Raw genomic sequence first — 13608 nt, 5'->3', positions numbered from 1 at the left:
GATGGCGGGGCACCGACGCTAGCCGGCCTTGATTGGAGGAGCTCAGACCATTCTCGGCGCTTTGTTTTCCCTTGCCGCAGCTTTTCTTCCTTCCCATCCGGCCACGACGCGTTTCTCAACCAACAATCTTTCTCCTTCCAAAGGCTTCCAGTCAGCCCGCGTCTATGACTCCTGCGCGTGGCTCGACGATTGCCCACCAAACTCGACAACCTGTCAACTCCATCTGACCTTGCTAACCATCAACATCACAATGGACGCGTTCTGGACTCTGCCGCCGGTGACGAGGTACGTTTCCTTTACTCTGTCCGCCAACTTTGGGCCTATGACTGACATTTTGCAGAACGATTGTGGCAGCGTCTCTCGTCACCTCAATTGGCGTCTACAGTGGCCTCGTGCCTTTTGCGCCTCTCGTCTTTCTCCCATACAGGATCTTCAAGTTCCCACCAGAGATATGGCGTGTCATCACTTCGTTCTTCATAACAGGCCCACAACTCGGCATACTCATGGATCCTTACTTTTTGTACCAGTACGGCTCTCAGCTTGAGACTGGCTCGGCAAGGTTCTCTGATCCTGGGTCCTTTTTCGTGTACATCGTGTTTGTCGGCGCTGTCATCATGGTAAGTTTTCTGCAGTCCTACTGCGTGCCGTTGTCCAGACTTTTCGTCCTTGGCCATTTCGCCCTAGATAGCACTCTACACCCCGAATATCTGCCCGCCCAGCCTTTTCTAGCTGAAGCGGTTCCTGGAATCGGGGAAGATTACCGCTGCACTTCGCACGAGTCATCATTCGCATAACCTTACTACGGCTCGTGTGCGGTGTGGCCATGGTGGGAACGTCAGTTGAGATAACGTCTGCGATCTTCAATGTCGTGGAGGTGGTTTTGGCTCCCTACATCCTTTCATCCAACTCTTGATGCTTTTGAGCGTGAAATGCAGTGTCAGAGTTAGTTACTGACTCTTGTCAAGGGCCTGGCCGGCTATGTCCTCGGTGCCTTCAAATTTCTTGACGCCCTCATCATGGCAATCACGTACACCTTTGCTCAGGAAAACGCCAATAGAATGGTCACCTTTTTCGTCATCACAATCCAAGCCAAGTACCTGCCCTATCTTCTCGTCTTGTCCACGTTTGTCATGGGAGGCACGGGAGCAGCATTGCATCAAGCGACGGGGCTCTTCGCGGCTCATCTCTACGACTTTTTGACGCACATTTGGCCAACGTACGGGGGCGGCAGAAACTTCATCAAGACACCAGGATTCGTGAGGGACTGGTTCGCTGGCAGTGGGGTTCGGCCTACTCCTCAGACTCGGGGATACGGTACTTCGTTTGCTGCTCCCACAGAGGGACGCAGTACGGCAACAAGCTGGACCGGCTCTCGTGGCCCAGGTCGTCGTCTGGGAGGAGATTGAGCGGGCTATGATCCAATTTCAACGAGTATAATTAAATGCAAAAATCGGACACCATCTGTGTCAATCGTGTTTAGTCTTGACCTCATTGATGTGTGATTCGGGAAATTTCCAATGGACATCGAGGCATAGAAGATCCAGAGTACAGCTGGCGTCATGGTGTTGAGGCGTTGCAAGTCGACCTAGGTAGGAAGGCGGTGAGGCAGTCGGCGCACTGGGGAAACTAGCTCGCCGAGCGCACGGGCCAGCTAAAAATATTCGAGTTGCAGCTTTCGTCGCGTCTATCGTCCTCAACACGAACTGCCACTCCAACAGAGGCAACAGGAACGTCCAGCATCAACGGAAGGGGCTGCCAGAAGAGAATTACAATATCCACAATGGCCGCCATAGTCCCTGCCCAGGATGCGGACTACACCATCAAGCCGCAGGCCGTTACGCCCAAGATCGACACCAGCGAGTGGCCGCTCTTGCTGAAGAACTACGACCAACTGCTCGTCCGTAGCGGTCACTTCGTTCCCATTCCCCACGGCTGCGCTCCCCACAAGCGCGACTTGAAGAGCTACATTTCGTCCGGCGTCATCAACCTCGACAAGCCCGCCAACCCCTCCAGTCACGAAGTCGTCGCGTGGATCAAGAGAATTCTCCGTGTCGAGAAGACTGGTCACAGCGGTACTCTCGACCCCAAGGTCACTGGCTGCTTGATTGTCTGCATCGACCGTGCCACTCGTCTCGTCAAGTCTCAGCAGGGCGCCGGTAAGGAGTATGTCTGCGTCATCCGTCTCCACGACAAGATTCCCGGCGGCGAGGCCCAGTTTGCCCGCGCTCTCGAGACTCTTACCGGAGCCCTGTTCCAGCGTCCCCCTCTCATCTCCGCCGTCAAGCGCCAGCTCCGTATCCGTACCATTCACGAGAGCAAGTTGATCGAATTCGACAACGACCGCCACCTCGGTGTCTTCTGGGTCAGCTGCGAGGCTGGTACCTACATTCGTACTCTCTGCGTCCACTTGGGTCTTCTTCTTGGTGTTGGCGCACACATGCAGGAGCTCAGGCGTGTCAGGAGTGGTGCCATGAGCGAGAACGACAACCTGGTCACCCTTCACGACGTTCTCGACGCCCAGCACGTCCATGACAACAACTTGGACGAGTCGTACCTGCGCCAGGTCATTTCTCCCCTCGAGTCGCTGCTCACTTCGTACAAGAGGGTTGTCGTCAAGGACAGCGCCGTCAACGCCGTCTGCTACGGTGCCAAGCTCATGATTCCGGGTCTGCTCCGTTTCGGTAAGCATTGTCCAGTCGTCTTTAAATCTCAAACTAACATATCTAGACCGCGACATTGAGGTTCACGAGGAGGTTGTCTTGATGACGACCAAGGGTGAAGCCATTGCCCTGGGTATCGCTCTCATGTCCACGGTCGAGATGACCACTTGCGACCACGGCGTCGTTGCCAAGATTAAGCGTGTCATTATGGAGCGCGACCTGTACCCCAAGCGCTGGGGTCTCGGACCTATTGCGACTGAGAAGAAGAAGCTCAAGGCAGACGGAAAGCTTGACAAGTACGGAAGGGCCAACGAGAACACTCCGGCGCAATGGAAGAGCGACTACAAGGACCTCTCTGCCGCCGAGCAAGCTACTGCTCAGCCCGTTGCCGCAACCCCTTCTAAGCCGGCTCCTGCTGACGCTGAGGAGCTTCCCGATGCCCCTGCGCCGGCCTCGACCAACGGCGAGGAGACCAAGGACAAGAAGAGGAAGAGCAAGCACGAAGGCGAGACTGCAGAGGAGAAGGCCGAGCGCAAGCGCAGAAAGGCAGAGAAGAAGGAGAAGAAGGAGCGTCGCAAGTCGCAAAAGTCGGCCAAGGACAGCGACAGCGACTAAGTTTATCGCATTGCTCTTTGAGTTTTTATGCTAAAAAGGAGTGTGCGTAGTCTTGGAAGAAAAGCTACTGGGCTTGGAATATGGAAAGAGGCGGCGCGCAGCTCGGAGGTCGCATTTCTCACGCGGAGCTGTTGAAGCTGTACCATACCATCATTGCGGAGGGAGGAGTTTGCGGGTTCTGAAGGCGTAAAATGGTCACGGACTACTGGGTACTGGTTTCTTGTTCATACGCGCATGAATGCGAAAAACAGACGATTTCAGCATATGACGTTTACTGTAATGTCCAGCATCAGCGCTGGGCAGATCGTGAGGTGGTGCGGCGTGCGGGCTGGGGTCTGTGCGCGTGGGCCGGGAAGCTGTGGTCGAAGCTGCTAGAAGGACCTGGGGTCTCCACGCCCAGTGGCCAAACCTGCCTTGCGCTTGTATGTAACCACTACCCGCAGCCTCTCTTTCACACCTTTACCCATACCTTTCACTCTCGCAACTCGAACCCGACCTTGAACTCTCGACACCCGACTACTCTTCGCTAAACCTTATCTCCTCTCCAACTCTCACACCTTCACAATGGTCAAAGAGACCAAGCTCTACGATGCGCTGGGTAAGCTGGACTGATGAGGCTGGTGACCTTGGATCTTCTCGGCTTTCCTCGCTAACCTTTCAACCTATAGGCGTGAGCTCCTCCGCATCGCAAGATGACATCAGAAAGGCCTATCGCAAGGGCGCCTTGAAGTGGCACCCCGACAAGAACAAAGACAACCCTCAGGCTGCTGAGAAGTTCAAAGGTGAGTTGGGTGCCAGTCTCTCACATTGGCGTATTCACTAACATTCCGCCCTTCAGAACTCTCGCAAGCTTACGAAATTCTGTCCGATCCCGAAAAGCGCAAGACGTACGACCAGTTTGGTTTGGAATTCATACTTCGCGGCGGCGCACCTCCGCCAGAGGGCGCAGAAGGCTTCGCAGATGGAGGTAACCCGTTTGCCGGAGCAGGTGGAGGTGGCTTCAACTTTGGTGGCATGCCTGGCGGAGGCGCAAAGACATTCCACTTCTCGACCGGTCCCGGCGGCGGCATGGGAGGCAGCGGCTTCCAGTTCTCCAATGCCGATAACATCTTTGCCGAGTTTATGCGGTCCAGCGGAGGAGCAAGAGGAGGCATGGACGACGATGACGACTTTGGTTTCTCACCTTTTGGTGGCATGCCTGGTGGCTTCCCTAGCGGAGGACGACCAAGCGCAAAGCGGTCCGCGACAGGAAGCCGGTTCAACGACCGCAGGCCTCAAACACCAGAAGTCACGGTCGTGGAGAAGCCGCTGCCAGTCACGCTGGAGGAGCTGTTCAATGGCACGGCCAAGAAGATGAAGATCAAGCGCAAGACGTACGATCCGGCGACTGGAAAACAAAGCACACAGGACCGCATTCTCGAGGTGCCGATCAAGAAGGGCCTCAAGGCTGGATCCAAGATTAAATTCTCGGACGTCGGCGACCAGGTCGAGGGTGGTACTCAGGACCTTCACTTCATCGTGTCAGAGGTATGCCGCATCCATGGCGTTTCAGATGATGTCATTGCTAACAGGTTTCACAGAAAGAGCACCCCCTCTTCAAGCGCGAAGGCGACGACATCCACCACAAAGTCGACATCGATCTCAAGGAAGCTCTCACCGGCTGGCGACGAACCGTTCAAACTATCGACGGCAAGCAAGTGGCAGTGGGAGGATCAGGCCCGACCCCACCAACGTACACGGACCGCTTCCCAGGCTTGGGCATGCCCAAGAGCAAGAAGCCGCAGGAGCGCGGTGACTTTGTTGTCGGCGTCAACATCAAGTTCCCAACCAGCCTGACGACGGACCAGAAGAACAAGCTGAAGGAGATTCTATGAGCGATGAAACTCCTGCACTCCCTCGGCATTCCACAAAAACAGTCGGAGCGAAGACTTCGCGATTATCCGTCTAGGCTTAGCCCTTGGCACTACCCTTCAAGAGATGCTGCGCCCAGCTCTCGCACGAGCCGGCAACGGTGGACCGACGACATCATGACCTCGCCGGCCGGGCAGATTCAGATACGACCAACCAAATCATCGTGTTGGAATAATGACAGACAACATGATTCTCCTTTCCCTCTCTCGTCTCATCCACTCTGAAGACGCATCATGCAATCCGGGAGGGTCTTCTTTTCTTTTCTTTTTTCTTTGCTCAAGCATGGAGGGACTGGCGTTAGGACATACTTTACATCACTTTTTAACCTTGAATTTTCTCTTGCACTTTGGTATTCTGAAACTTTCATCTTGCCTTTCGATTGCGATAGGGTTGAACGAGGAGGCGCATCGATTGGAGCAGTTGTGATGCTTTGGTATGGACTGGCTCACAGCTTTCATCTGAACTTCTTCCAAACCATTCTAGTTCTCGTTTGGCGAGCAGTTGAAGTTTTGAGCGTATCCGATTTTGCGGTCTCGCGTAGGGCATGGCGAGCGATTGGTGGCTAGGCATTGACGCAGAGATTTTTGGCTGCGCTGAGCGAGCGCTTGGTGATGAAGACCAGGGAAGGAGACGGAGGTGGTGGGTAGCAGAGCATGCGGTAATGAGATGGCTAGGAGATATACCGTGGGGACATGGTTCGGCTGTTTGCTAGAGATTACCCTATTTGATGCCTTGATATCCATGACATGAGTTCTCTAGTCATTTCTGTGAGTGTGAGGCTTTCAATTGGCAGCAAATCTTGTGAGGGCTGCACAGGTCCATCTCGAAGTAGCCGACATTTCAAAACTCGCCAAAACACGCCGCAAACAAAGCCTTAACATGGTTACAGTAACGCAGCTCCTTTCCACACGGTACATCGGTTAGTTCAGCTCCTCTTAATTGCTTTGTCCCTTTTCACCAGGGCTTAGGGAACAAGTTGTCTCCACATTGCAAATCTGTGGACAGATGCTCCTTCCAAAGGCTCACGATGGACTGGACGCGGTCAATAGTAACAAGGATTTTTGTATTTTGTTTACTTGTTTTTACGTTTCTTGTGATTCCGATCAACTCCCACAAGACCATGTGAATGAAGAAGGTGCTTTTGTTTTGTCCTGGGTCTGGTAATCACCCCGCTTCTCTTTCTGGTGTAACAGCTCGCAACGCTGCTAACGGAGATCTTAAACCAATTTGCGCTGAAATTTCAATGTTCTTCAAAGGAAGCCAAATTCCGTAATACAAAGTCTGTTGTGGATTGGGGTGGACAGGTACCAACCCCTCTCGGAAATATTCAGAAGGGTGTGAGAGAAAACTTTGCCAAGCAGCAGTTCCGCATTCGAAATATCGGCGCTCCTGAGGTGCCGGAGACGGTCCTCGAATCGAGTTACGCCTCTTCAACACGTAAGGCCTTTTTCTTTGCCTTTTTGCTGCCGTGAACCTGTTCCGATGCAGGATTAGCTGGAGGTTCCGGAGGATAAACCCATCCCACCTCGGGTGGAGCGAAGAAATGCCCAAGCGTTGAGTCTGCACCTGGCTCTGACTCTGTCGTCTTCCCTTTCTTCTTTTTCTTTTGAGGTGGCGAAAGAGGGACGAATCTTTGGGTTGCGTGGACCTCGTCCAGTAGTTGGCTTTCCCCCAAGGGTGGCGCTTCGTGCGGCTCCACGACAGGGGATGCCGCAGAAGGATCCACGTTAGGAGGACCATAAGGGCCATAGTCAAAGTTCTCTTCCTGTTCTTCTATATCTTGTGCTGCATCCCATGTGTCAAGATACTCGATAGATCCTCCATGGTTGTCCTCAAGAAATGAGGTCTGGTGTTCCCACGATCGGTTCGATTGCACTGTCTCATTTCAGCTCACCCTGTCCAGGCCAGACTTGCTGACAAAAGTAAATGATTGACAAACTGGGTGGATTGCTATGTGGAGCAAGCCGATTCACAATCTGCAAAGCCCGCCTCAGGCTTTCCAGTTTCTCCGTGGTCATGGCCCGTTGCAGACGCGAGTCTTCGGGCTCTGCTGCGATGGCTTTGACAGTTTCCTCGTCAAGATCGTGAACGATTTCAGGGGAAAACATGCTTTGTAAATGTAGCATCAGACATCGCTCGATTGCGAGCGCGGCGATATTGTCGATGACCATCTTCATGGCGACCTAGATCATAGAACCAGAAACAATAGTTCCATCTGCTTCTGGGAGACTTTACGGGTGCGGATAAGTTGCTTACCTTGTAGTAGGCTTTCATGCATTCAAAAACCTCTTGACACGCCCAATTCTCCATGTCCACTTCGGTCTTTGGGTGGATGGAATATAAGAGGGACGTGACCTCATTGTCATTCAGTGGTCGACTTCTCACTGTCTCGGAAATTCGGGCAACCACAGGCGCCAATCTTTTTTTGAAAACTTCGTACCTCGCCTTTTGGATTGTATCGGTGAAGTAATGATTGTATGTAATCGGATGGCCTTTCCTATGCGGTTGCATGATTTCGGCAACTTTGTTTTTCAAATTGAACACCCATCTTTCCATTGCAGGGTCGATGATGATGCGCATCACACCCTTGCCGGTCACCTTTTCCACGGTATGATCCATGGCTAAGTCGAGGAATCTTCGTACCGCATGTACGATCGTGTTGACTGAAGTCTCGACAATGTGAAGCCATGGCGTCGACTGTCGATGAAAAAGATCCCCAATGATCAACGGGTTGAAAGTACCAGATAGCTCACATCCACTCGTTCTTCTCATCAGTTCGCGAATGTATGCAATGTACTGATCGCGAGATATCCACTTCGTGGAGGTGGATGTATCTGAAGCCGACGTTCCGTCCCGTATCTTTTCGTACTCTCCGTCGATCCTCATGGCTTTCGCAAACTTTCGGAGAAGGTCTTTTACATAGGCCCTGAGACGCTTTTGGAAACCCAAATCCGTCATTGGATCACCGAAGAAGTCGGAGGCATCTGTGTACGTTCCGTTGACCGCTGATTTGACCAGCATTGAAAAAGATTGGCTTGCTTTGATCAAATACCGCTGTTGCTCTAAAATCGTTTTTCTCGAATCCCCAAGCCGACGGAGTTTATCGATACAGTCCTCGATCCCAGACTGGATGTCCCGTGCTAAATTTGGGAGTTCGCCCATGATGTGATTCTTGAGGATCGTACTCAGCCGAGGTTTCAAAGACTCCACGCCCTTGATTTCCGGTGAGAGAGATTTCCAGACGCCGTGAGCAAAGAATTCGCTTTCTTTGGCATTGCGCTCCTCGATGGAACAGTTCCGACTGTCGTAATCTCTGTTCTTCAAGACATGCCAACCCAAGCGGAGAACAACGTCCTCATTCTTTGCAAGATCAAGGAATTTGCCTTCACTCTCCGAGCCAGCATCCAGGCTGTCTGGCTTTGTGATGGTCCCCAAAGTCCTTGTTTTTTCCGGATCGAATTCTCGAGCCATTTTGGTGACAATTTGATTCGCGTAGTCGTTTTTCGCAGAGACCACGGCAAGAATGATGCTCCTCGGGTTCTCCATGTATCTTCGGACAACATTCTGAACAAGAGCCACATCTTCTGCTGACTGCTGTCTATTTTCAGCGTGAATGACGCCAGGAAGATCGACAAGCGTCAGATACGGCTGCTCCGGACCGGAAATCTGAACCCTCAAAACGTCATCGGTAAACGCTCCCGTGTCCGCGTCAACCCCGAGGTGCTCCTTGGCGGATTCCACCAGAGATTCAAAGTTGTCGATGTGCACGCAGGGTGGTTTAAAATTGGAGAGCCGTTCCTTCTCGTCCTCGGTCCTCTGCGGACCTGGTATGATAGCGACAGTCGCACTTTGCGTGGGTCCTCTTCTGAGGATGACTTCTGTAGCAAAACGAGTGCAGAGATTGTCTTTCATCGGGAATCGTACTCCAGACACCGCTTCCAAAACGGAGCTTTTGCCGCTTGACTGATCGCCGCACACGATTATCTGTGGTAGTGGTACATAATTGCTGATGCCGTAAGATCGAAGCTGATTGATTATGTCGAAAAGTTGGCCGAGGCTCTCGGACTGAAGCGAGATTTGAAAGTTGCCAGACGTTGTCATTGTGGATAACTGATGATTGTGATCATATACAACGACAATGCATTGATGAGAAATCTGGGCCGTTTTGAGGGACAGATTGTTCAAGGAAAGGTTTTGAAGAGTTGAAATTGCCGGTCTTCCGTAAATGACTCACTAACGCGGCAGAGCTCTGGTCTGACCGGCATCAATGCAGCATCTACAAGGTTCGCAGAAGTATCTCAGTAAGCGGTTCCGTATTCTTTAGCAAAAGTGGGAAACTCTCGCACGAATACACATGTGCAAAGGACCGGCAGGATTGCAATGCTTCTGAACTTCGACGCTGTACAAAAAGTGACCGTGGCAATGTACTTTGGTCGACAGCGCAAGGTACTTACTATTGTGTTGCAGAGTAGATCAAGGGCGAAGTGCAGGGCGAGCAAATAAGCTTCAGACGAACGACGAGCCGAAAAAAGAAAACCAACCCATGATTCGAGCACGGAAATGCGCTCATTGGTAGATAGTCTTTATCTTGGAACCATTGAGCAAACTTTGCTTTAAGTATTGGTAAGCAACATTGTCCCAGCAGCACGGCATCTAAGAGGAAACGCACATACGCGGAACTTTCAACTGCACACTTACTGGGAATGCGACACATTCAGCTTATAATCGAAGCTTGTGAAGCGTCCAGGGCAGGGCGGCCAGCTTGATTGTACGTGATCTTCGGAGTGTGTGAGACCAAAACGAGAATCACCACCCCTGGTGAACCTTGCGCCCGCTTTCGGGCTTGCCTGAGGAATTTTGGGACTTGGGCGGATGTAGGTCATGGAAACAAAATGCTCCGTGTCAATGGAGGCTTTAAATTTTGGTCGTCGCGATCACTGCGAACAAAAGCCATTGAGTTGTTAGAATTGCAAAGGGTTTGGGACGTTCAAGAAGACGTTGGATGAAGACGAGCTCGAGAAGGAAGCGACGGCGCTAGCAGGGATGAGGCGGCGCTAACACGCTTCCGAAGCTGCGCCGAGCATCAATATCTACGAACGCGAAAAGCAACTGGGTTAGTTTCAAGCTCTCCAACAAATGTTAGTCTAGTGCCTTAACTTTTGTAAGATAATTGAAGATGTAGTAGAATCCAAATGACCTGAGATGCTTACCTCCTAGTTCGAATGAGCAGGCGCGCCGCAGGCGCGCCGCGCTGTGACCTCGGGATCGCTCACTCCTGAAGAAGTGATCATAATGAAAATATGAGACCCACGTCATTGACCAACTACCTGGAAAGCTGGCACCAGACAGCTTCCAGAAGTGTATAGAAGGTTGGAAATAACTGGCCAGCTGGCTTCTCTACCAGAACAGCATTGGGGAGTTTCCTGCCAAGATTTGCAGTATATATACATAATTTTGCATATTCTTTTCAACAAGGTCGATTGGTCTAGTTGGTCATGACGTGGGTCTCATATTTTCATTATGATCACTTCTTCAGGAGTGAGCGATCCCGAGGTCACCAGTTCGATCCTGGTATCGACCATGTTTTTTGCCTTTTTGTCCCTCTGAATCCGTGGACCATTGCAGTCCTTGGACTTGACTTTTGCTCTTGTGAGAAAGCACATTGTATGGAGAACATGGAGACAAGCTCGGAATACATTCAAATCTTGTTCAATATGATCCAGTTTTGAGGGGAGCGGTCGCTGATGGACAAACACGCCAAGCTCAAACATGCCAAGAACTTTTGCAGCATCCTAAACCAACGTCTCGCTTCTCCGCGGAGACACTCCAGTTTCCCTACACAAAGCTGCCGGTCGGAACATTGCATCCCTCGCTGCGAATGTCCTCCAGGATTCCGACGAGCACCGAGATGGAGATTCAAAGCCTCCAAAGACGATCTTGGTCTTCCGTTCTAACCGATAGAAGAGTCTCGCAGCGGCCAGATTCCTTCAGAGAGCGATTTTCGAGTTTCGACATTTGAAATCCAAGGGCCATCGCAAAATTGTCATCCTGACGACTTCGAAGCAGACCTGGACTCCTACGTCACTGGTCATCATTCCGTGGCTGCGGCTCAGCGCCACCCTTGATTCGGTCGCGCACCGGAGAAAGTCGATGTTGAACGGTGCCAAGTGAGACGGCCATTGGCCGGTTTGCTCATCTTATCTCTGCAGACTCCAAATCAATCCATAGGCACTCAATTCTTGCAGGCAAAGTCTTGTATACAAAGTCAACACCACGGAGGCTCTACAATTTTCCTAATCCTGCGATATTCGAATATGGGGAGCTCACGCTTTCGCATAAGTTTTGCGCGCCCAATGACCGCGGAGAAACGCAAAAAAGAGCATGGACTGGTTCCCTGGGCGGAGTTCCCCTTACGTTATGAGAAACGCCCAAGAGGCTGACAGCAGGTCACGTTGCTCTTCGGAACAAGCAAGCCATATGCTCCCCAAAGTCATCTCTGTCAAGGGATTTGCTGCGATTGGAAGAAAGAGCTCGGGAAACTTTGGAGCACTGCGCAATTGAGCCAGGAGTGGCGCGTACGTCTTGCAAACGTGCACGGGCCGGGGATTCGTCAGGGCCCTTTGAGCATGGCGGGCCTGCCTCGCCTGCAACCTCACTGCCAGACACAGAGAATGAACACGGCTGCAGCGGCACGTCACCAACTTTGGGTGTTGTGCTGTGGAAAATAGCCTGCGAGGCGCCCAAACTCCACTCCCACGTTTCCGGGCTGATGCTTTATGAATGGCGGCGGTGTGGTCATCCTGGACATGTCACAAACACCTCCTTCCCCTCGTGCCTTCTCCACCTCGTCTCAGGCATACATGAATTCTCCCTTCTTCAACCTCCCCTGAAACGGCTGGCGCTATGAGGCTCCCGGAAGCACGAAACATCCACTTCGATGTTGACGATTACCTCAACCGCATCGTACCCCGCAACCGCATCTCCCGCCTCCCAAAGCCACTGGCCCGGTTCCTCGGGCACAGAGATACTGGTCGACCACAAATTGGCAACATACTCATCGCGACATGGGCGCTTGTTGGTGCATTTCTGGGTCTCATTGTCATCACCGCAGTCTATAGATTCAGCCCTGTGATACAGAGGGTCCACCCGCCAGTGATTGTGGCCAGTTTGGTATGTCATCCCTGTTGCGATCCTTTCGACATCGACTGACATGTGTCTAGGGTGCAGCTGCGATTCTCGAATTCAACGTCATCGACTCTCCTCTCGCCACGCCGCGCAATGCTATCTTGGGCAACACCTTGGCCGCTATTGCCGGCGTTGCTGTCGCAAAGCTCTTCATGTTGAGTGATGACTTTGAAAGTCTCAGATGGATAGCTGGTCCGCTGTGCTGCGGCGTAGCGTCGTGGCTCATGACAATGACAAACACGGCTTTTCCTCCAGGGGGTGCTACAGCCATTCTTGCCGCCACAGACACGACAGTGCGGAACCTAGGCTGGCTGTACATTGGTCTTGTCCTGTTGGGCTCCACACTCATGTTTGGGGTCGCCCTCATCGTCAATAACATCCAACGCCAGTTTCCACTGTACTGGTGGACACCACGGGACGTTGGGCCGCGAACTGCTCCCGACGTGGATGTGGAAAAGAAGGCACCGCAGGGTGCACAGGCCTCCGATCAAGGCAGTGAAGGGGACGTTGCAGAACTGCCGAACCGCATAATCATAACCGAAAAGAGTATTCTGATACCAGAGCACTTTGGACTAGGCCCAGAAGAGACGGAGATGCTTGAGGCATTGAGAAACAGGTTGCGGAGCGTAGATCCAACCTGGAGCCTTGTAAAGATATTATCCATCTCGGATTCCGAACGGACACATGTGCACTCAAGCCGAGAGTCCTTGCCGCGACCACGGGATTCTGGACAATCGTCGAGATGACTCCCGGACTAGGACTTAACGGTCTTCGATGTCCTTTCATTTAGACCTGTTGCTCGGGGCGCTCGGCGTTAGGACAGGAAAAGCAAGCACTTCCGTTTGGCTCGATGGTTCACGGGGTACATTTCCATTGTAAAGAGCGAGGAGTCAACAAGTTGAAATTGATTCAAAGAGGGCATATCCGTCCTCTCCGCCGTACCGATGCCAAGGACTGAATCATCGTGATGTCACAAACGTTGTCCGGATATGCCGACTGATGATGTTCGCTGCCCGCAATCGGCAATTGAAGCACCAAAGGCAATTTCAGCGCACCCTGGAGGCTATCATTCTCCATCCTCTCCACCATGGAGCCGGACCGGTCCGTACTGGCTCTATGCTTCAGATTGAACATTCGACTCGACCCTGCTGCGCATTTTCTCGCATCTTGACAACTCCAACATCGCCCTGCGTCAATAGCAAGGTCAAATATTTTTCTACCCAAACCAATACGAAGC

At 52.2% G+C, this 13608-nt stretch overlaps 7 protein-coding genes and 1 non-coding gene across 8 annotated transcripts; 6 read left to right on the top strand and 2 right to left on the bottom strand.

The window, feature by feature from the left end:
- Window positions 1–121: 121 nt before the first annotated feature.
- On the top strand, window positions 122–1530 carry BKA78DRAFT_301699 (Der1-like family-domain-containing protein). Its single transcript, XM_066887377.1, has 3 exons — window positions 122–285; window positions 341–617; window positions 966–1530. The coding sequence occupies exons 1-3, from the start codon at window positions 251–253 to the stop codon at window positions 1404–1406; spliced, it is 753 nt and encodes a 250-aa protein (XP_066749007.1). The 5' UTR covers window positions 122–250; the 3' UTR covers window positions 1407–1530.
- A 250-nt stretch (window positions 1531–1780) lies between these two features.
- Window positions 1781–3275, top strand: BKA78DRAFT_245026 (Centromere/microtubule-binding protein cbf5; the record flags this gene model as incomplete). The annotated part of the gene is made up of 2 exons (XM_066884088.1): window positions 1781–2681; window positions 2728–3275. 2 exons carry the CDS (start codon window positions 1781–1783, stop codon window positions 3273–3275), a joined length of 1449 nt encoding a protein of 482 aa, XP_066749006.1.
- Window positions 3276–3570: 295 nt separating this feature from the next.
- BKA78DRAFT_6481 (uncharacterized protein) lies at window positions 3571–5284 on the top strand. Its single transcript, XM_066893523.1, has 3 exons — window positions 3571–4057; window positions 4114–4802; window positions 4856–5284. The coding sequence occupies exons 1-3, from the start codon at window positions 3865–3867 to the stop codon at window positions 5147–5149; spliced, it is 1176 nt and encodes a 391-aa protein (XP_066749005.1). The 5' UTR covers window positions 3571–3864; the 3' UTR covers window positions 5150–5284.
- On the top strand, window positions 5266–5842 carry BKA78DRAFT_6488 (uncharacterized protein). Its single transcript, XM_066893524.1, has one exon. It carries the CDS (start codon window positions 5420–5422, stop codon window positions 5750–5752), a length of 333 nt encoding a protein of 110 aa, XP_066749004.1. The 5' UTR covers window positions 5266–5419; the 3' UTR covers window positions 5753–5842.
- Window positions 5843–6240: 398 nt separating this feature from the next.
- BKA78DRAFT_6460 (uncharacterized protein) lies at window positions 6241–7139 on the bottom strand. The gene is made up of 2 exons (XM_066893519.1): window positions 7126–7139; window positions 6241–7061 (listed from the first exon to the last, which is right to left on the bottom strand). Exon 2 carries the CDS (start codon window positions 6933–6935, stop codon window positions 6351–6353), a length of 585 nt encoding a protein of 194 aa, XP_066749003.1. The 5' UTR covers window positions 6936–7061; window positions 7126–7139; the 3' UTR covers window positions 6241–6350.
- BKA78DRAFT_243582 (dynamin family protein) lies at window positions 7067–9287 on the bottom strand (the record flags this gene model as incomplete). The annotated part of the gene is made up of 2 exons (XM_066883962.1): window positions 7067–7369; window positions 7443–9287. The coding sequence occupies 2 exons, from the start codon at window positions 9285–9287 to the stop codon at window positions 7067–7069; spliced, it is 2148 nt and encodes a 715-aa protein (XP_066749002.1).
- Window positions 9288–10660: 1373 nt separating this feature from the next.
- BKA78DRAFT_t33 lies at window positions 10661–10767 on the top strand. Its single transcript has one exon. It is a non-coding gene; the product is annotated as a tRNA-Met (tRNA).
- A 1151-nt stretch (window positions 10768–11918) lies between these two features.
- On the top strand, window positions 11919–13244 carry BKA78DRAFT_6446 (HPP family protein). The gene is made up of 2 exons (XM_066893518.1): window positions 11919–12356; window positions 12407–13244. Exons 1-2 carry the CDS (start codon window positions 12090–12092, stop codon window positions 13115–13117), a joined length of 978 nt encoding a protein of 325 aa, XP_066749001.1. The 5' UTR covers window positions 11919–12089; the 3' UTR covers window positions 13118–13244.
- The last annotated feature ends 364 nt before the right edge of the window (window positions 13245–13608 follow it).

The sequence above is a fragment of the Phyllosticta capitalensis genome, assembly GCF_038381095.1.
Source record: "Phyllosticta capitalensis strain CBS 128856 chromosome Unknown BKA78scaffold_1, whole genome shotgun sequence".
Taxonomy (NCBI): Eukaryota; Fungi; Ascomycota; class Dothideomycetes; order Botryosphaeriales; family Phyllostictaceae; genus Phyllosticta; species Phyllosticta capitalensis.
This window is presented reverse-complemented; position numbering and strand designations above follow the sequence as displayed.